This window comes from Hyperolius riggenbachi, chromosome 6, assembly GCF_040937935.1.
Source record: "Hyperolius riggenbachi isolate aHypRig1 chromosome 6, aHypRig1.pri, whole genome shotgun sequence".
Classification (NCBI taxonomy): Eukaryota; Metazoa; Chordata; class Amphibia; order Anura; family Hyperoliidae; genus Hyperolius; species Hyperolius riggenbachi.
Window position 1 is genome coordinate 337,905,482 of NC_090651.1, and position 23,354 is coordinate 337,928,835.

At 45.2% G+C, this 23,354-nt stretch overlaps 1 protein-coding gene across 1 annotated transcript in view; it reads right to left on the reverse strand.

The window, feature by feature from the left end:
• Window positions 1-23,103, reverse strand: part of LOC137522950 (phospholipase A2 inhibitor and Ly6/PLAUR domain-containing protein-like) — a 71,688-nt gene extending 48,585 nt beyond the window's left edge. The window contains exon 1 of the mRNA XM_068243108.1: window positions 23,036-23,103. Coding sequence (XP_068099209.1) covers window positions 23,036-23,087 — 52 coding nt within the window. The 5' untranslated portion in view covers window positions 23,088-23,103. The remainder of the gene's footprint in view (window positions 1-23,035) is intronic.
• Window positions 23,104-23,354: the final 251 nt, after the last annotated feature.

Below are 23,354 nucleotides of genomic sequence, written 5' to 3' on the forward strand. Positions count from 1 at the left end.
GCTGTTTGTAGCTCCACCCCCTTTTCTGAATTTGAACCCCAGTCACCCAATGACCAACTGTACCAGGTTTGAAGCCTGTGCCATTAACAGTGCAAGAATGGTAGCAATTAAATATTCCCCTTGAAAAACAATAGGTGAAGTTTGATTCACTTTTGTAGGCTCCATCCATTTTTCTGAATATTAATCCCAGTCACCGAGTGACCAACTGTGCAAAGTTTGAGAACCCTACCATTAACAGTGTAAGAATGGCTGCAGTTTCCATTTTCCCCCGTGAAATTTGTATTTATCTCCACCCACTGATGACCCGGCATTGCTCGTGTATGTATTTGACTGGTGTTGGCTCCTCCCACTTTTTCTAACCCTAAAGCACAAACACTCAATCACAAAGTTTGTGAGCTTTGGGGTCTTTGGCATCAATAATTTGTATATTCCCATAGAAATTAAACAAATCAGATTGTCTGTTTGTGGCAGTGCCCCTCTCCAGCATTTGAACCCCAATCACTCGACTAACTGCAGCAGGTTTGAGGCATCTGCTTTTAACAGTGTAAAAATAGCAGCAATTTAATTATTCCCCTTGAAAACCAACAGATGAATTTTGATTGGCTATTATAGGCTCCACCCACTTCCCTGAATATTAATCTCAGTCACCCAGTGACAATCTGGGCAAAGTCTGAGATCCCTGCCATTAACAGTGTAAGAAGGGCTGCAGTTTCCATTTCCCCAGTGAAATTTGTTTTTGGCTCCGCCCACATTTTGTAACCTGGACACACAGTCACTCAATGACCAAATTTGTGAGCTTTCGGGTCCTTGGCATCAATAATTTGTTTTTTTCCCATGAAATGGCTCTGTCTCCTTTTCTGAATTTGAAGCCCAGTGACACAATGACCAACTGTACCAGGTTTGAGGCTTGTGCCATTAACAGTGCAAGAATGGCAGCAATTTTAATATTCCCCTTGAAAATCAACAGGTGAATTTTGATTGGCTTTTTTAGGCTCCACAGACTTTTCTGAATATTAATCCCAGTCACCCAGTAACCAGCTGTGCAAAGTTTGAGAACCCTGCCATTAACAGTGAAGAAGGGCTGCAGTTTACAATTTCCCAGAAAAATCTGTTTTTGGCTCCACCCACTTTTTGTAACCTTGACACACAGTCACTACACAATGACCAATTTTATGAGCTTTTGGGTTCCCGGCATCAAAATTGTGCTAATGGAAGCAGTCTAGAAAATCAATAGGTGGATTTTGATTGGCTGTTGTAGGCTCCACCAACTTTCTTGAATCTTAATCCCAGTCACCCAGTGACCAAGTGTGGAAAGTTTGAGAACCCTGCAATTAACAGTGTAAGAATGGCTGCAGTTTACATTTTTCATTTAAAGGACTTACGAGGTGAAAATAAACTTCTGAGAAAAACAATTATATCTATCCTACTTCTCCTAAAAATGACTTTTTTAGATATCCTAAAGTTTTATTTTATATTTAAATCTAGTTTTTAAGTTTTTACAGTTTCATTGTCTCTGCTCAATGACACCTTCATTGAAGTATGCCAGAGCTCAAATCTATGAATTATCGACCCTTTTTATCTCTTTTCTGCTCTTAAAAGCCATTTACTGACAGAAAAATGTTTTATGGCTGTAATTACTTATCAGTGAGGGTTATGCTATAGTCTGACCCAGTCCGACCCGGTCCTGACCCAGACAGAAATTGTCACTTGCATACTTGATGTTTAACTTTTTCAGGCAGAGAAAGAAAAAAAGAAACACAGCATAGTTATTTGTGTGCTAGGCACTGTACATACACATTTCTATCTCATCATGTCACATGTCACCTCGTAAGTCCTTTAAAATGAATGGCTGAAATTTGATTGGCTGTTTTATGCTCCGCCCACTTTTCCTGGATTTGTAACCTCGGTCACCAAGTAACCAACTGTGCCATGTGTGGGGACTCTGGCTTGATTACTGTGAGAATGGCAGCCTTTTACATTTTTTCCATTGACATGCATGGGTGAAATCTGATCTGCTGTTTGTAGCTTCGACCAGGTGTGCAGGGGGGGCGTGAGACCCCCAGAACATATCATCCCAGGTAGTAAGGGATCTGTATACCAAGTTTTGTTCAAACGGGTCAAGGCGTTTTTGAGTGATCGCGGCACATACACAAACACACACACACACACACACACACACACACACATCCGATTTTAATATATATATATATATATATATATATATATATATTTATATATATATTTATATTTTTTTCTTCTTTCTTTTTTTTGTGTGTGCGGGGGGGGGGGGGGGGGGTGGGGGGGGCAAGCTTTCTAGTTGTTTGGGGTAATATGTACAAGCTGACCTATTGCCATACTTAATTCTTACAGGCTTTACTTCAACTTGGGCACAACCAATTCGATTGAGACTACACCTTAAAGGGGAACTGAAGAGTCACATAAAAATAAGAGTTTCACTTATCTTGGGCACATACACACATACACACATACACACATACACACATACACACATACATACATACATATATACATACATACATACAGGAGGGGTCGAGTCCTGCGTGGACGCGGGTGAACGGTGTTCACCCACTTTTTCTTCAGAGTGAACGCCGTTCACCCTGGCTTGTGTGGAGGGAGCAGAGCAGAGAAGGCGAGCTATGGGGACAGTGGGGATGGGCGGACATCTCCCCCCCCCATCCCTCACCTTTGTGCTCCCCTTCCTGCCTCTCTCCCCTCCACTCCAGCGTTGTTAAGTGTCGGGCCGGCGGCGAAAGTGGGCGGAGACTTTCCGCCTTCTTCCAGCCGCAAGGGACGCTCCGCTCTGTGTGCGGCTAGAAGACCAGACTAGCCGCACACAGAGCGGAGCGTCCCTTGCGTCTGGAACGAGGTAAGTCTCCGCCCACTTTCGCGCCGGCCCGACACTTAACAACGCTGGAGGGGAGAGAGGCAGGAAGGAAAGCACAAAGGTGAGGGATGGGGGGGGGGGGGAGATTTCCGCCCATCCCCACTGTCCCCATAGCTCGCCTTCTCTGCTCTGCTCCCTCCGGGTGGGGGGCTGGGGGCACACCTGGGTAACCTGGGCACATATACCCCTGCCTACATATACTGGGGACATATACACCTGCCTACCTATACTGGGGACATATACACCTGCCTACCTATACTGGGGACATATACACCTGCCTACCTATACTGGGGACATATACACCTGCCTACCTATACTGGGGACATATACCCCTGCCTACCTATACTGGGGACATATACACCTGCCTACCTATACTGGGACATATACACCTGCCTACCTATACTGGGGACATATACACCTGCCTACCTATACTGGGGACATATACACCTGCCTACATATACTGGGGACATATACACCTGCCTACATATACTGGGGACATATACACTTGCCTACATATACTGGGGACATATACACCTGCCTACATATACTGGGGACATATACACCTGCCTACATATACTGGGGACATATACACCTGCCTACATATACTGGGGACATATACCCCTGCCTACAAATACTGGGGACATATACCCCTGGCTACCTGGGCACATATACCCCTGCCTACATATACTGGGGACATATACCCCTGCCTACATATACTGGGGACATATACACCTGCCTACATATACTGGGGACATATACCCCTGCCTACATATACTGGGGACATATACCCCTGGCTACCTGGGCACATATACCCCTGCCTACATATACTGGGCACATATACCCCTGCCTACATATACTGGGCATATATACCCCTGCCTACATATACTGGGCATATATACCCCTGGCTACATATACTGGGCACATATACCCCCGCCTACATATACTGGGCATATATACCCCTGGCTACATATACTGGGCATATATACCCCTGGCAACATATACTGGGCATATATACCCCTGGCAACATATACTGGGCATATATACCCCTGGCAACATATACTGGGCATATATACCCCTGGCTACATATACTGGGCATATATACCCCTGGTGACATATACTGGGCATATATACCCTTGGCTACATATACTGGGCAGTGGGCACATATACCCCTGGCTATATATACTGGGCACATATACCCCTGGGTATATATACTGGGCACATATACCCCTGACTACATATACTGGGGACATATCCCACTGGCTACATATACTGGGCACATATACCCCTGGCTACATATACTAGGCAACTATACCTCTGGCTACATATACTGGGGACTACTATACTCATGGCTACTTATACTGGGGACACCTATAGACCTGGCTACCTGGGGGTACCTATTTTGGGGGAACTGCTGTCAGATTATCTGCCTTTTTGTGGAACCGCTGTTATGTATTTTGGGGAACAGCTGCCAAATTATGTATATGTTAGGGGAACGGCTGCTGCCAAATTACGTGTATTTTAGGGAACTGCTGCCAGATTGTGTATGTTTGGGGGACCACTACTGCCAGATTATATGTCCTTTGGGTCTTACGTGTATTTTGGGTGATCCGCTGCCAGGTTTCGCGTATTTTGGGGAACTGCTTCCAAATTATGTGTATGTTGGTGGAACTGCTACTGCCACATTGTCTATTTTGGGGGAACCACTTCCATATTATCTGTATTTTGGAGGAACTTCTACCAGATTATATGTCTTTTTGGTGAAATGCTGTCAGATTACATCTATTTTTGGGGGATACACTACGGCAGAGCTCAAACTTCCTCGGCAGACCTTTTACATCACTGCTAAGGTCATGTATATTTGGCCCCACCCATGACCACGCCCACGGGTTGCTTGACCACGCCCGTTTTTTTGGCACGCCGCAGGAATTCTCCGAGTGAGTCCACTCACTTCTTTTCCCAGGACTAGACCCCTGCATACATACATACGATTTTGTATATATAGATTTATATTTATGCTCCTTTAATTCTCTATATTCAACAAGTGTCCAGGAGCGCCACCAAAGGCTCAAAAGAAAGCTGGCGTGCCAAGGTCCTCACCCCGGTACCAGGGGGTCACAACGATAAATCCACAGAAAAGGACCGGCACCACATGAAGTATTTAGAGCTCTTTAAAGTTTTATTGATGCAAGCATGACAGCAACAACAAACCGCAGTTTCAGCTTCTCATAGCCTTTATCAAGTTGCCAAATGATCATACACCTCAAAGTGCAAATACACACATATATATATCACAGTGACACGCCCATCCTAGGGCCCAATGACCACTAGGAACTTTGATGACATGAGCTGTGATGCTTTAAGGCTGAAGGACTCGGGTATACGTAACGTGAGTTAATTTAAACCGCCCAGCCATACTTTAATTGACACCTATATTTCTAGAGTTACAGAAGATCTTTCAATTGTTGAACGTGACTTTAGGAACGGTCTGTTTCGGGTTTCACACAATTTGTCCAGATCTGAATATCTTGCACTTGAAGCTTTACAGAACAACAAGGATATTGTTGTCTGCCCCGCCGACAAAAGTGGGGCAGTGGTTGTGTTAAATCAAGATCATTACATGGGGGAAATTGAAAGACAACTTTCTGATACTTGTGTCTACATTGAATTGCAATGTGATCCACTGTCTAGGATACAGGGACGTATGTTGGGCGTTTTGAGAAATGCCCTTGCCAGGGACATTATTGATGAACTGTTATTCAATTTTTTACAACAGACCAATCCCACTACGCCTCATATATATATATTCTTCCCAAGATCCATAAAACATTGGATCGTCCACCTGGACGACCTATAGTGGCGGGTGTGGGTTTGGTCTTTGTCCCTTTGGCAAGGTATTTGGATAAAATTCTGCAGCCCATTGTACAATCACTTGATTCTTATTTGAGGGACATCGGAATGTTTCTGACTAAATTGAGAGCATTGCCAGTATTGGAGGATGATGTGGCCTTGGTCACATTGGATGTTGAGAGCCTCTACACTTCCATCTCTCATGATGGGGGTGTAGAGGCTGTCGATTGGTACATCATGACTCAATCTGATTGTACCAACCCCCACATAAATTTTTGATTCAGCTTCTAGAGATTGTACTCAAAGAGAATTATTTTGAGTTTAGTGGGCATCTCTATGGCCAATTGCGGGGCACTGCTATGGGTTCTAACATGGCCCCCTCCTATGCAAATTTATTTATGGGGCTATATGAGGAGACTTTTGTCTACCTGAACCCCCTTTTCCGCCAGCATACTATATGCTGGTGGCGGTATATTGATGTATTTTGCATATGGAGGGGGCCGCGACATACATTGGATGAATTTATCCATTTAACTCACCAGCAGTGTCCCGCAATCAAACTTACGGCCAATTGGGATCCAGAACAAATAGCGTTCCTTGGTGTTTTGGTACGTAATAATGATGGGACTTTGTCCACCAACTTGTACACCAAGCCAACGGACAGGAACTCCACCCTTCACTATGGGAGTTTTCATCCCAGTGGATTGAGGGATAGGATTCCTGGGAGTCAGTTTTCTAGGGTGGATAATATTGTGAGCGATCCTGCAAGATGCACCGATCGTAAGATTGAATTGTCCAATAAGTTTCAATGGAGGGGCTATCCGTCTGAAGAGGGGTAGACGACATGGCAGGCGGGGCACTAGGGGGATACCACGTGTTCCCTTTGTGTCCACATATAATACATGCAGTGATGTTGTGGCAAGAACTTTGCGGAAGCACTGGCATTTGTTGCGGGACGATATCCCCAGGGTACCTGAATTCAGATACCCCCTCCATCATGTCATTTCGACGGGCACCAACGCTAAGGGACAAGTTGTGTATTAAGTCGGTGCCTTCAGGGCAGGATCGCTCTAGTAGGACAGGAATGTTCCCCTGCCTGTCCTGCCATATGTGCAATAGTGTAATACGAGGTAACACTTTTCAGCACCTGACCTTGGGCACTGTGTATCATGTCCGAGGACACTATACTTGTGATTCTCAATATGTTGTTTATTTGCTTAAGAGTCCCTGTAGTTTTATTTACGTGGGTATGACTACACAGTGCCTTAAGACACGGATTTCCTCTCATAAATCAGCAATCAGAAATGGCAGGCAGGACAGGCAGTGGCGGAACACTTTAAGGCCTGTGGGCACAGTGCTTCCCAGCTTAGGGTGATGGCCATAGATGGGGTTTCACCACAATGGAAAGGAGGGGATAGACAAAAGGAGCTTCTGCGTAGGGAGGCAGGCTGGATTAGGCGATTGGACGCCATGGGGAGTGCAGGACTCAACAAGGAGTTGGACTTGGGATTTTGTATATAATTGTTGTTTTGTTCCCAATTATATATCTCTGTGCTTATATGTACTTGTTCTATATAGTTTTATTTTATCATGTTTTTAATTTTTGCATTTCAGACCAACATGCAAGGCTGGATGGTGAGACCAGGAGAGTTCCCCTTTAACTCCGCGGCGGTAGGGTGAGTGCTGCGGTATTGTGTTGTTCTGTAGTGCGTCTGTGTTACCTAGTTACATAGGCGGACTTTCAGCCGCGTTGCACCGCCCACCGCTGTGATGCGGAGGCTCTTTGATTGCTGCCTGGTGCGACGAATCGGACGCATTGTTTTTAGCCTGATGCGACGTAATAGTCGCATATGATTGGGCGGCCGTATCAAGTGACTGTTCACATGACTCTGAAGTCACACTGCTCGCCTCCATGGATGGAGGCGGCGGTTGTTTGATACAATGCGCCCGTTTCCTGGCATGCGGCTGTGCTCAGAGCGGGGACTACTTGCTTACTTCTGATTGGTGAGTGACCTTTTAAAATGAAATGATGCTATTTGTTTGTATAGAGTGGTCAGTCTCCTATCATGCTTAAAAACAAGAAGAGAATCGAGAGCCCAATATGGTGCAGTATTGTCAGGTAAAATGAAGAGTTCAATACAATTTTATGTGTATATACTCACAAACACGGGTTACCCATAGGCAACCACTTTAAATGCAGGTGGGGAGCATTAGGACCTGACCCCACTCAGGTTAAGAAGTCGCTCTCTGTAGATAGTAGATGGGGATGCACCCCTCCACCCAGGGTGGACTAGAAGATCAGCAAAAGCTCGGTATACAGAGGCGCCAGAGTAGAGTAGAGTGGGGCCGAACCTCCGATTTTAGGTTCGCGAACTTCCGCGGAAGGTTCGGTTCGCGTAAAAGTTCGCGAACAGCAATAGACTTCAATGGGGATGCGAACTTTGAAAAAAAAAAATTATGCTGGCCACAAAAGTGATGGAAAAGATGTTTCAAGGGGTCTAACACCTGGACCCCTGAATTTGACGCAAAGCAGCGTTTTAAGGGCAGAAATCACATTGAATGCTAAATGACAGGCCTAAAGTGCTTTAAAACATCTTGCATGTGTATACATCAATCAGGTAGTGTAATTAAAGTACTGCTTCACACTGACACACCAAACTCACCGTGTAACGCACCGCAAACAGCTGTTTGTGTAGTGACGGCCGTGCTGGACTGGTGCGCACCATGGCGAGAGTGCAGGTTTTGGTGGCTTTACAGCCCATATGGTCGCCTGGCTGATGTAGCTGAATGACAGAACAGTGACTGTCCAGCTGATCAAATTTGGTCTGACCACAATGAGGCAACGACCTTATTATCGTATCGACCTTGTCCATATCGGGTATGCACGGAGTGGTATATCACACTGCGTGCACTCACGTAGGTAGGTGGGTTCACTTAACTGCACAGGTATGCGCACTGATGCGGTGGGTTCACTGAAAAGAACAGGTATGCAGTGGCGGGTTCACTGAACAGAACAGGTATACAGTGGCGGGTTCACTGAACAGAACAGGTATGCAGTGGCAGGTTCACTGAACAGGTATACAGTGGCAGGTTCACTGAACAGAACAGGTATACAGTGGCGGGTTCACTGAACAGAACAGGTATACAGTGGCGGGTTCACTGAACAGTACAGGTATGCAGTGGCAGGTTCACTGAACAGGAATGCAGTGGTGGGTTCACTGAACAGGTATGCAGTGGTGGGTTCACTGAACAGGTATGCAGTGGTGGGTTCACTGAACAAGTATGCAGTGGTGGGTTCACAGAACAGGTATGCAGTGGCAGGTTCACTGAACAGGTATGCAGTGGCAGGTTCACTGAACAGGTATGCAGTGGCAGGTTCACTGAACAGGTATGCAGTGGTGGGTTCACTGAACAGGTATGCAGTAGTGGGTTCACAGAACAAGTATGCAGTGGTGGGTTCACAGAACAGGTATGCAGTGGCAGGTTCACTGAACAGGTATGCAGTGGCAGGTTCACTGAACAGGTATGCAGTGGCAGGTTCACTGAACAGGTATGCAGTGGTGGGTTCACTGAACAGGTATGCAGTAGTGGGTTCACAGAACAAGTATGCAGTGGTGGGTTCACAGAACAGGTATGCAGTGGCAGGTTCACTGAACAGGTATGCAGTGGCAGGTTCACTGAACAGGTATGCAGTGGTGGGTTCACTGAACAGGTATGCAGTGGTGGGTTCACAGTACAGGTATGCAGTGGTGGGTTCACAGAACAGGTATGCAGTGGTGGGTTCACAGAACAGGTATGCAGTGGTGGTTTCACAGAACAGGTATGCAGTGGTGGGTTCACAGAACAGGTATGCAGTGGCAGGTTCACTGAACAGGTATGCAGTGGCAGGTTCACTGAACAGATATGCAGTGGTGGGTTCACTGAACAGGTATGCAGTGGTGGGTTCACAGTACAGGTATGCAGTGGTGGGTTCACAGAACAGGTATGCAGTGGTGGGTTCACAGTACAGGTATGCAGTGGTGGGTTCACAGAACAGGTATGCAGTGGTGGGTTCACAGAACAGGTATGCAGTGGTGGGTTCACAGAACAGGTATGCAGTGGAGCGCTCACAGGTTTGAGCGCTCAAACCTACTGCTTGACCCACTGAGTTGTGCTCCCATTTTTGCCTGAAGAAGCGGGGTCACGCCCGCGAAACGCGTTGCATTTGTGGAGTTGAATAAATTATTTGTCAATACTGTTTTATCGAGACTCGAGTGAGTTTTCTTTTTTGTAAGAGGGAGGTAAGTCCACCCTAACATCCCCCTCTGCTTTTAAACGGTTTTTAAAACGTTTTACTCTACTCTGGCGCCTCTGTATACCGAGCTTTTGCTGATCAGTCTCCTATCAGGTCCTCCATATTCCAGCCTTTCTGATTGGTCATTGGGCCCTAGGATGGGCGTGTCACTGTGATATATATATGTGTGTATTTGCACTTTGAGGTGTATGATCATTTGGCAACTTGATAAAGGCTATGAGAAGCTGAAACTGCGGTCTGTTGTTGCTGTCATGCTTGCATCAATAAAACTTTAAAGAGCTATAAGTACTTTGTGTGGTGCCGGTCCTTTTCTGTGGATTTACCTTTATTTCTCTATTTATATTTATTTATATTCCTTTAGTTATCCCTCTTTTAGGACTCATGTACAGATCAAGGAAAACATATGTCTTTTTCTATTGAAAAAATGTGTATAATTGATATTAAATATTAATGTTGATGCAGCACGGTGGCGTAGTGGTTAGCGCTCTCGCTTTGCAGCGCTGGGTCCCTGGTTCGAATCCCAGCCAGGGCGCTATCTGCAAAGAGTTTGTATGTTCTCTCCGTGTCTGCGTGGGTTTCCTCTGGGCACTCCGGTTTCCTCCCAAAAACATACGGATAAGTTAATTGGCTCTCCCTAAAAATTGGCCCTAGACCACAGTACACTACATAATATAGACATATGGCAATGGTAGGGATTAGATTGTGAGCTCCTTTGAGGGACAGTTAGTGACAAGGTAAATATATACACTGTACAGCACTGTGTAATATGTCGGTGCTATATAAATACTAAATAATAATAATAAAAAAAAATAATAATTATATAAATATTGATATTAAATGTCATTCCCATCCCTTCAAATTGATATACAGTGGTGTGAAAAACTATTTGCCCCCTTCCTGATTTCTTATTCTTTTGCATGTTTGTCACACTTAAATGTTTCTGCTCATCAAAAACCGTTAACTATTAGTCAAAGATAACATAATTGAACACAAAATGCAGTTTTAAATGAGGATTTTTATTATTTAGTGAGAAAAAAAACTCAAAACCTACATGGAGCTGTGTGAAAAAGAAATTGCCCCCTGAACCTAATAACTGGTTGGACCACCCTTAGCAGCAATAACTACAATCAAGCGTTTGCGATAACTTGCAACGAGTCTTTTACAGCGCTCTAGAGGAATTTTGGCCCACTCGTCTTTGCAGAATTGTTGTAATTCAGCTTTATTTGAGGGTTTTCTATCATGAACCGCCTTTTTAAGGTCATGCCACAACATCTCAATAGGATTCAGGTCAGGACTTTGACTAGGCCACTCCAAAGTCTTAATTTTGTTTTTCTTCAGCCATTCAGAGGTGAATTTGCTGGTGTGTTTTGGGTCATTGTCCTGCTTCAGCACCCAAGATCGCTTCAGCTTGAGTTGACAAACAGATGGCCGGACATTCTCCTTCAGGATTTTTTGGTAGACAGTAGAATTCATGGTTCCATCTATCACAGCAAGCCTTCCAGGTCCTGAAGCAGCAAAACAACCCCAGACCATCACACTACCACCACCATATTTTACTGTTGGTATGATGTTCTTTTGCTGAAATGCTGTGTTACTTCTACGCCAGATGTAACGGGACACGCACCTTCCAAAAAGTTCAACTTTTGTCTCGTCGGTCCATAAGGTATTTTCCCAAAAGTCTTGGCAATCATTGAGATGTTTTTTAGCAAAATTGAGACGAGCCTTAATGTTCTTTTTGCTTAAAAGTGGTTTGCGCCTTGTATATCTGCCATGCAGGCGGTTTTTGCCCAGTCTCTTTCTTATGGTGGAGTCGTGAACACTGACCTTAATTGAGGCAAGTTAGGCCTGCAGTTCTTTAGATGTTGTCCTGGGGTCTTTTGTGGCCTCTCGGATGAGTTTTCTCTGCGCTCTTGGGGTAATATTGGTCAGCCAGCCACTCCTGGGAAGGTTCATCACTGTTCCATGTTTTGCCATTTGTGGATAATGGCTCTCACTGTGGTTTGCTGGAGTCCCAAAGCTTTATAAATGGCTTTATAACCTTTACCAGACTGATAGATCTCAATTACAGTACTTTTGTTCTCATTTGTTCCTGAATTTCTTTGGATCTTGGCATGATGTCTAGCTTTTGAGGTGCTTTTGGTCTACTTCTCTGTGTCAGATAGCTCCTATTTAAGTGATTTCTTGATTGAAACAGGTGTGGCAGTAATCAGGCCTGGGGATGACTACAGAAATTGAACTCAGGGGTGATAAACCACAGTTAAGTTATTTTTTAACAAGGGGGGCAATCACTTTTTCACACAGGGCCATGTAGATTTGGAGGTTTTTTTCTCACTAAATAATAAAAACCATCATTTAAAACTGCATTTTGTGTTCAATTATGTCTTCTTTGACTAATAGTTAACGGTTTTTGATGAGCAGAAACATTTAAGTGTGACAAACATGCAAAAGAATAAGAAATCAGGAGGGGGCAAATAGTTTTTCACACCACTGTATTTCTTGTTTTCAAATGTTAATATGATGGGAAACTAATGGCAATAAAAAGGATCAGTTGGAATTGAATTATAAAACATCTTTTGTTTATGAATTCTTAGTGGTATGCATGACTGAGGCATGCCTGGAGGTGTGACGAGGGCATGTTCCTCTTTAGGAGGTATGTTGATAGTTTGACACATCTGTCTACCAGGGCCTGCGCAAACCTCTGTGGAATTACTGATGAATCTGAAATAATACTTGTAGCTTAGCAATAGATTGCACTTTTCTCCACAAAAGAATTAACAAACAAAAATGTGTCAATCTGGGGATAGGTTGAGAATGGAAAAGAATGCAGATTCATGACTCTTACTAAGTGAAGGGACAGAGACACAACAAGAGATACATAACAAAGGGAGAGAGAAAGAAAGAGAGGAAACAGCAGCAGAAATTATCTTTGATTCCCCAATAGATGCCCCCCATACTCCTGGAATATTCTGTCAACCCCCTACAAATTTAATCTCTCTCCTTGTCAACCAATTCAATAAACAGATGTTTTTTTTTTCAGAAGCACAACTAAAATATAAAATTGTATCTAAAGTTTGGCTCCAATTCAATTGAGCATGCAGTTATGTTAAATCTGATTTGCCCCCAAGTATATCTGAAATAGCAAACATCAATATATATGAGCTGCTGTCAAAAACTGCAAAATTGAGTTACTCCTATCTATCATTAAATAGGTAAAATAAATCAGATAGACTCTTTTTTTAGGTCTTGCAAAGAGATGGTCTAGACGCTAGACCAGGCATAGGCAAACTTAGCCCTCCAGCTGTTAAAGTGTAACTGTCGGGCATAAAATAAAAAATCAATTCTTTATTTTTATCTGGTAAACAAGTAATACGGATGCTAACCAGGCAATCCAAAAGTTAAAATCTCTATTACTATTTTTGTTTATAAATGATCATTCCCCAGTTTACCTGACTCTTATTTGGTACGTTGCTGCACAAAGGAAGTTGCAGGGCATGCTGGGTTGTCTTTTTTTTTTGCTTCTTTATTTCCCCCAGACTTAACTAATGTACAGAAGCAAAAAAGGACAACCCAGCATGCCCTGCAACTTCCTTTGTGCGGCAACGTACCGAATAAGAGTCAGGTAAATTGGGGAATGATCATTTATAAACAAGAATAGTAATAGAGATTTTAACTTTTGGATTGCCTGATTAGCATCCTTATTACGTGTTTACCAGATAAAAATAAAGAATTGATTTCTAATTTTATGCCCAACAGTTACACTTTAAGGAACTACAAGTCCCACAATGCATTGCAGGAGTCTTACAGGCACAGTCATGATTCATAAAGGCAAATGCATTGTGGGACTTGAAGTTCCTTAACAGCTGGAGGGCCAAGTTTACCCATGCCTGCGCTAGACTCTAGAGGTGCTAATAAAAAAACCCTCTCTCAGGTTAAGAAAAGGCTCCCATGCAGTACGTGAGCTGATCAGTATTAGAGATGGCCCGAACCTCCGCAACCTTTGCAAACATGCAAACTTTTGCGAACCGCAATAGACTTCAATGGGGAGGCGAACTTTGAAAGCTAGAAACATTTATGCTGGCCACAAAAGTGATGGCAAAGATGTTTCAAGGGGTCTAACATCTGAGTTTTTGCATTGGGCAGTGGGATACACGCCAAAAGTCCAGTGGATTTGACGCAAAGCAGCATTTTAAGGGCAGAAATCACATTGCATGCTAAATTGGAGGCCTAAAGTGCTTTAAAACATCTTGCATGTGTATACATCAATCAGGGAGTGTAATTAGAGTACTGCTTCACACTGACAGACCAAACTCACTGTGTAACGCACCGCAAACAGCTGTTTGTGTTGTGACGGCCGTGCTGGACTGGTGGGCACCATAACGAGAGTGCAGGCGATAGCGGTTTTCAAGCCCATATGGTCGCCAGGCTGAGGTTGCTCAATGACAGAACAACAGTGACTGTCCAGCTGATCAAATTTAGTCTGTCCACAATGAAGCAACGACCTTATTATCTTTGGTGTGCCACCCCCCAAGACACTCATATAGCCATCAGTCATTGCTTCATTGTGATATGCAAGCCCCTTCACTGCAGCAAGGTAATGATCACGAAGGTAAATTGACACATGTACATGCCTTTTGTTTTGTTGTTGCAGCTGCAGTGCAGCCAGAAAAATCAGGCAGGCATGTACACGCACCAGAAAAATTATTATAGCGGCCGGTGCTAGCTAAAAATTCGGGAATCCACCTGGAGTCCTGGACCCTGATGGTGGTGGCGGAGAAGGCAGTCAAGCGGCCTGCAGGCAGAGATGCTGGGTGGGCAGCGACTTAGTCATGGGGCAGGCAGTTACATGGCGTGCAGGCAGAGATACTGCATCTGCGGGTACTGACTTAGTCTTCGGGCGGGCAGTAGCCCTCCGGGATTCATGCCTCATTCATTTTGATAAAGGTGAGGTACTGAACACTTTTGTGACTTAGGTGACTTCTCTTCTCAGTGACAATGCCTCCACCTGTGCTGGATGTCCTTTCTGACATGACGCTTGAGGCAGGGCAAGACAGAAGTTGGATGGCAAATTGCGACAGCTCTGGCCACAGGTCAAGCCTGCGCACCCAAAAGTCCAAGGGTTCAACACTGCTCACAGTGTCTACATCCACACTTAAGGCTAGGTAGTCGGCTACCTGCCGGTCGAGCCATTGGTGGAGGGTGGATCCGGAAGCGCTAATGCGAGGTGTTGGACTAAAGAATGTCCGCATGTCCGACATCACCATGAGATCGCTGGAGCGTCCTGTCCTTTCCTGCGTGGACATGGGAGGAGGATTACTGGCAGTGGAACCTTTATTCTGTTGTGCTATGACATCACCCTTAAACGCATTGTAAAGCATAGTTGCCAGTTTGTTCTGCAAGTGCTGCATCCTTTCTGCCTTCTGGTAATTTGGAAACATCTCCGTCACTTTGTGCCGAGGGTCTAGTAGCGTGCGTGACCACCCAGTACAGCTCATTCCCCTTGAGTTTTTTTTATACGGGGGTCTCTCAACAGGCTGGACAGCATGAAAGATTCCATTTGCACAAAGTCGGATGCAGACATACTATCAATCTCCTCTTGTTCTTCCTCAGTGATGTCAGCTAAGTTCTCCTCCTCCCCCCAGCCATGAACAATACCATGGGAATGTTGAGCAGCACAAGCCCCCTGCGACACCTGCTGTGGTTGTTCTTCCGCCTCATCCTCCACCTCCAAAACAACACCTTCCTCATCATCTGACTCCTCTTCCCCACACGACTCTTCCTCCTCCTCCCGTCTATGCTGCTGCAGGTGTTGAAGAATCATCTGCTATATGTGATCCTCTGCAGATTGTCAGCTTAGCCTCAGGCAGTGGTCCCGCCTCTAACTACCACTGAGCCAATGACTGCACGAGCTCACCAGGAAGCACGAGATCTTGTGCGCAGAGCTGTGCAGATTCGTGAGCAGTGCTGTTTTTTGCTGTTTGCGATATCCGACCCTAGTATTTGGGATATCCCGAATGGCTGTCAATTAACATTAGGCCTAGGTTCCAGACACCGGTCGTGCAGCCCACATTGTGTCAAAAGTCCAACCACACAACTGGGACATGACAGTTTTCAGCCAAGACACCTCCAAAAAATTACGCAGGGTTAAATACTATATAGGTGGTATCAGTGCCCTGTGGCACCCTGGCCTGGCGGTGTGAGCAGCACAGGCAGCAGGAGCAGGGCAAAGCAGCAGGTGTAATGTGTGCCAGGAGCATGCCAGACGTGGCACGTTGCAATTGGCACTTAGCACGTGTCACGTGGCACTTGGCACTAGGCACTTGGCACATGTCACGTGTCACGTGGCACTTGGCACGTGTCACGTGACACTTGGCACGTGGCACTTGCCAAATCAGATAGCGTAAAAAAGTTTGGATGTCCGGGTTACCCGGATATCCGGAATCCTGAAGAGCAGGATTACCGCCCGGCTGGCTGCGTTACCGGCTGTCATCACCGCGTGGCCAGTGTAATGACAGGCAGGGCGTCTGTCATTACACTGGCCACGCGGTGATGACAGCCGGTAACACAGCCAGCCGGGCGGTAAATGATTTTACCCAGTCGGCCCGCCCACTTGTTTGATCCTTGGGACGACACTGGATATTGGTGGCGGAGGTCAGTAAGTGGTACGCAGAACACATGTATCCTTACTCCAGATACTGGTGGAGGTAGCAGTGTGGGAGAGTAAGCAGTGCCCTGGGCTAATTGGCCACTGGGGTTCTGCTATCATATAGCTAAACTCTGGCTAGTGGCATAGGCAGCAGCAGGGGTTACTAAGGGCCATTCCACACTGAAAATCACAATCCTGATGTGCTGCTTTTCAATATTGTTGAATGGACATTTTACTGCTGTTTTCAGGGGAGTAATTGATTGACAACTGGCAAGGTTGTGTTTCCTGATGTGGAACGAAAAAAAAAAGCCTTGGGAAGTTTTTTCAAAAATCAAATAACATAGCACTTAGGGATGCTCATTCAGATTCCGCGGAAATGCAATTTCCGAAATTCCGATTGGAAATTGCATTTCCGCATCGGAATACGGAAATCGGTAATGCAAGTGTGGTAGGCGGATTTCCGCCGGAAATCGCAGAAATTTCCGCCGGAAATCGTGGAAATTCCACCTGACTTTAACATCGATTTTCTCAAAAACTATGTGGTCTTTTTGAAAACTTTTTTTGCATCTTGTTCACAAGATTCAGTTTAATAAACGCTGAAAATTTGGTGTTTCTAGAACGTAAGGGGGCTTTACTTTTAACTGCTAAAGTCGGCGGATTTTTACTGTAATGTAAAATGCAGAAAATCTGCATCTGCCTATTTTCTGCATTTTACATTACAGTAAAAATCAGCCGACTTTAGCGGTTAATAGCAAATAACCGCTAAAGTCCTAGAAACACCATTTTCAGGGTTTATTAAACTGAATCTTGTGAACAAGATGCAAAAAAAAGTTTTCAAAAATACCTTATAGTTTTTGAGAAAATCGATGTTAAAGTCGGGTGGAATTTCCGCGATTTTCGGCGGAAATTCCGCATTGGAATGCGGAAATTGGTAGCGGAAAGCGGAATCGGTAATTGGCAATGGCGGAATGCGGATTTACCGCTGAATCGGAAATTGATATTCTGACCATCCCTAAATTAGCACTGTTTGCCACATTATTTGCACATCAATCTGGCATGTTACCCAGATCCTTAATACCTTTGTATGTTCTCCTATGGGACTCGGCTGACTTTACTTGCTCTTATTACTTGCTCTTATCTCCTAATTAAACAATTTTTAATGCATCTTACCTACCTGTACAATTTTTGGGGATTTCAGCCTGTTCCTGGTACTCCCCCACCATTTCATTAAATGTAGCTCTGCCTATCCCTATTTACGCCCTTGTGCCTCTTTCCTCTTATATATATTGCCTCTAATATTATCCATTTGCCTCCTTTTATGGAGCTCTGACTCTTGCTGTTTATCAAGCTGCGTCAATGATCCTATACCATCTTCCTCCCCACCAGGGCAGTTTCTAGGCTGAACGACACCCAAGGCGAGGGTGTAAAAATTGTGCACCCCCCACCCCTGTGGACTAGCGAACCCTTACTCTTTAGGGACAGTCACACAGCCACAGGTCACAAGTAGATCTGCCTACTTACTAGTGACCAGCCGCTCATCCAGGAGGAAGCAGAGACCAGGAAAACCAACAGGAGAAGAGAGCCAGAAAGCCGACTCCTCCATGGGCGCCGCGACAGCCTACAGTACCGCTACAGGACGTCAGGTGTCATCACATGTTGGTGACGTGATGATGACTTGATGTCGGATGCAGGCAGCCACAGGATGCCCAGGAGGAGTCAAGGAAGATGATCATGCCGGTAATCTTTCTTCTTCCATTTGACTGCACCACGCGTCACCAGCTCCCTATTGGTTATGTCCTTCTGCCTGCGCCCCCCTACTTCTGCTTGCCGGTGCCAAGGGCGGTCGCCCTGCCCGCACTGCCCAAGAAACAGCCCTTCTCCCCACATTTGTTGGGCATCTCCAGTTATGGGGCAATAACTGCATACTCTTGCATGCCCTATCTCTTTCTCTGACCTACGATCCCCCCCACATAGCTCCTTCTCCATTGGGCTAAGGTGTTTCCACCTCACTTCTCATTACAGAGAATTTTTTTCTTCCCTTTTCTCTTTTTTCTATTTCTTTCCTTTTTTTTGACACTTCCTCACTTACACGCTCACTATCCCACACCGTGGTGTTACCTTTTCCATTGTACCTTACCCTGATCCCCGCTATGACCACCTTGCTTGTAGACCATTTTCTCTTGCAAACAATATTTGTTTATTGCTTACTGACAGCAGTGCTAAGCACTCATGCGGTGTTACACAGGGAATCCCCAGCTGTGGCCATGCCTACTGGTGTGGTCTGCGCCTGATATTTGCCCCTGTGTTCACGTCCTTAATTCATTGGACAGCAGCTGCCCAGTAGAATATTTTGAGCAAGACAAGCCTTCCTCATCTCACTATGCTGACGTAGCTCCATTGCTCATAGTCCTCCACCAATGGTCGCGTTAGAGAGGTGAGTCTTTGTGGGTTCAACGGAAGTGCACCTCCTACGAGACACTCTTAATGGCTGCTCACTCACATGCACATGTGCACAAGCCTCGGAAGAAGCTAGGAATCCCTCCGCAAAATGGTCATAAGGTTGCTCACCACTGGCACCTACTGCCCCTCCGCTCGATCCCAGCACAGCATTGCATAACACTTCTACAGATAAGAGGCAACCAGCATTCGTTTGGACTTTGGAATTGGTTACATGCTGCAGCTATGTCACTTGTATGCTGTCTTCACCTTATGAATTAAACTGCATAGTGCCGGAGTTCTGTTTCTTTGTAATATAAGCAAATCACATAGCACTGTGATTGTCATGTTATTTGCATGGACTCCCATTCATTTAACTCAACCAAATGATGGCCAACTGCAGCATGCACTACAATTGTGATTGGGCTCCACCACTCTGTACAGAGCACCACAATTACTTTGTTAACCACAGTGCCCTGGTGATCAGCAAAACACGTGCTTCCAAAATCTTATTGAAGTGCATGCAGTTTGGAAGTGGTGCCTGGAGTTTGGCTTTCATATAATTGAGCTCTGGATACCAGCAGAGGCAGCAGTGGGGGGTAAGTAATAAGGCGCCTGGGGTTCGGCAAATGGATGCAGCATGGCCCTCAATTTAATTTGCTTGGCGTCAGGCTTAGGTAGGGGTTAGTGTAAGCAGGGGCGCCTCTAGCCATTTTGTCACTCCAGGCAAGTAAACCTGACCCCCCCACCCCCATAGTGCCCCCATGTAAATAATCGTAACGCAGCAATGTTTCACTAGAAAATAATCGTTATGCAGCAGTGTTTCACTAGAAAATAATGGGCAGCATTTCACCAGAAAATAATCGTAATGTGGGCAGTGTTTCACCAGAAAATAATCGTAATGCAGCAGTCTTTCACCAGAAAATAATCGTAATGCAGCAGTCTTTCACCAGAAAATAATCGTAATGCAGCAATGTTTCACTAGAGAATATTCGTAATGTGGCAATCTTTCACCAGAAAATAATTGTAATGTGGCAATCTTTCACCAGAAAATAATCGTCTTGTGGGCAAAGTTTCTTCTTGAGAAAGCGGGGTGACACCCATGGAACCGGTGGATCCGTCCACCCTGGCAATATTGAGATGCCACACTCCCCTCCGGGTGTTCCGGGTCCACTTACCTGGGTGATGTATGCTTGTATTCACTTCTATTGCCTCCCTGTTAGCCACCACCAGCATCTATTAAGATATATGGCCATTTAACCTATTGTTTTATTGTATGTTATGCACTGATTGTTTCACACTATTGCACTTTATTCTGAACCCGGGTTCCAGCACACGCAGTGACATTGCATGCACAGCGTGTTGCTGGATTCATAGGTGGATTATGGTAATATTGAACATTGATTATTGAATATTTATCTCTGAACATTTTAATTGTTTTTATATGTGTGTTCAATTCATGTTACTACTAATTAATAAACATTTTGATATTGAGAGTATACCTTGAGTGGTGCTGCTATGTATGGGGGGACCTTTTCTCTTTTGTACTTCATGACTCCTTACCCACCCATAGCACACTTCTAGTGGTCGAGTGCAGTACAGAACTTAGTTTTGCATCCTGTGGGCAGTGTTTCACCAGAAAATCATGCAAACTTTAAACAAATAAATAATTTACTCACCTGCAGAATTCTTCTCTCCAGGCGTGCAGCTCCTGGGATTCCAACTGGGAAAGTCCCACGCTGACACTGGCAGAGTAGGGCTACGGGAAGATGGCACCCGAAGCCCTGTACTGGAGACACAAATAGTCTCCAGAGCAGGGCTTCAGACGCCATCTTCCTGTAGCCCTGCTCTGCCTTCCGGAAGGCTCCACAGGCTGAGGTGAGCTGCAGGGAGTGAACTGACACGGTGTCTATTAGATGCCACGGCCAGTTCACCACCTGTGGGGGGGCACAGTCCCCCCCAACCCGCAGCAGCACCCTTCCCCCCATGGCGTCCCAGGTGACCAGTTGGTTAGGCCTGGTGTACGAGGCACCCCTGCACAGGAAGGGTCGAGGTTAGTGTTAGGTGTAGATAGGGAAGGATAAGTAAAATTGACAAATTGGGTGCAAGTGGTGCTGTGAAAGTTGGGGAGTGCCATAGGCACCTATAAACATGCCAGATGTACACAAAAATTTGGGCATGGGGATGGCCTGAAAAATAGAGGCAAAACTCTGCAGGAGAAAAATAGCAAGGGCAGAGTTCTGCTGCAGTGTGGCAGAATTGTGCAGGCAATGCAGCGGGCATAGTGGGGTCAATAGTGCCAAACTCCACTGCAAAATAGGTGCGAGGGATTGTTAGTGTTAGACATAGACTGGGGAGGGTTCTTGTTACGCATCGATAGACAAGGGTTCTTGATAGACAACAGTGGAGGGTTTTTGTTAGGTATAGGTATGAGAGGATTTGTGTGAGAATTAAAGGGAAGGTTCACGGTGATAAAAAAAAAAAATCCACTTACCTGGGGCTTCCTCCAGCCCGTGGCAGGCAGGACGTGCCCTCGCCACCGCTCCGCAGGCTCCCGGTCTTCTCCGGTGGCGCACCCGACCTGGCCAGGCCGGCTGCCAGGTCGGACTCTTCTGCCAAACCAAAGTGCGCCTCACACGGGCGCGCTCACGTCATCAGATGTCCTCCAGGCTGTACTGCGCAGGCGCAAAACTACTGCGCCTGCGCAGTACAGCCCAGAGGACGTCCGATGACGTCAGCGCACCCAATTGAGACGCACTTTGGAGCGCAGAAGAGCCGGATCTGGCAGCCGGCCTGGCCAGGTTGGGTGCGCCACTGGAGAAGACCGGGAGCCTGCGGAGCGGCGGCGAGGGCACGTCCTGCTTGCCACGGGCTGGAGGAAGCCCCAGGTAAGTGAATTAGTGTTTTTATTTTTTTAGTAACTACCGTGGATCTTCCCTTTAAAGAGGAAGCAAAAACGGGAAAAAATAAATCAATACATTGCAAAGTGATAAGTTAAAAAATAGAAGAGAGATCAAGTAATGATAGATATTTTCCATGTAATTGGTTGATATTGTTTGATCCACCTTCACGTAATCACCTTTACTACTGGCAGATATGAAAAAAAACAGACAGCACCAACTAAAATAATCTATAACCACACCCCCTAACAATGCCACAGGCTAAAAGGTTGTTTTTTATAGCTATACATATGCACTGAGGGAGATACTGGTTGATTGGCAGTTAGAAACATCAGTTATTTCCCACAATGCAACAAGGCTCACATACAGGAAACTGTCAGGAGCTAGGTCCCTGACATCACACTATGGGCGGGGTTTTAATACAATATCAGTCATACAGACCCTCTGATGATCTATTTGATTGGTTACAGTTCCTCCTTAAGGTACAGAGGGACATAGTAGAATACCAGAACTATTGCTGAAATTCTACCATGGTGGATAGTACAATATTGGTAAATTTACCGATATTCTATTACTGTTATTGTGTGCCTATTTTCCCTCACGCCTCTTTTGTATAAATGCAGGGTAAGTGTGAGGTATAGGTTTCGGAAGCCAATGTTACTGTTATTTTAACTATTAGAATATTTCGACACCCAAATCACCAAATACTTCTTTCACATGTACGCCCAAGAGGAGGTATGGTTAATACAATGGTAAGGTGAGGACATATGCTTGACAGATCAGGGATTCTTAGTCTAATCTGACTCTTCCAGCTGCATAATTCATTTTACACAATACTAGAACCAAAAAGTCAGCACAACCATCAGACAACTGGCGTTGGTAAACCTAAGAAAAGTCATTAACATCCACGAAAATGATCCTTTCAGTTTCGGACTACCCTGTTGATACAAGTTGCTTTCACCCACTGTGGCATGCACAGTAGACTTCTTAAATATTTCTAGACTACTTACCAAATTTGGCTAGAGTCAGGAGTACACCAAGAAGCCACCAAAAAGATAACATTATTGATGCTTTAATCTTCACTAGTTTGGAGTGCAGTAAAACAAGCCTCGATGGCTGCTGGGGTAATAATGTACCACCCTTGTTTTTTTGTGTTATGGTCATGGAAATATAAACACATAAAACTAGTTCAGCAGCATGCAAAAAACTTGGCAGGTCAGAAAAAAGAGAGGCTTTGTTACACATTTTCAGGAGTCATTTCCTCATTGTGCAGTCCATTCTTACTGTATGTGCATTTTCTGTAACTGACAGCGGTTTCACCTTTCAAGT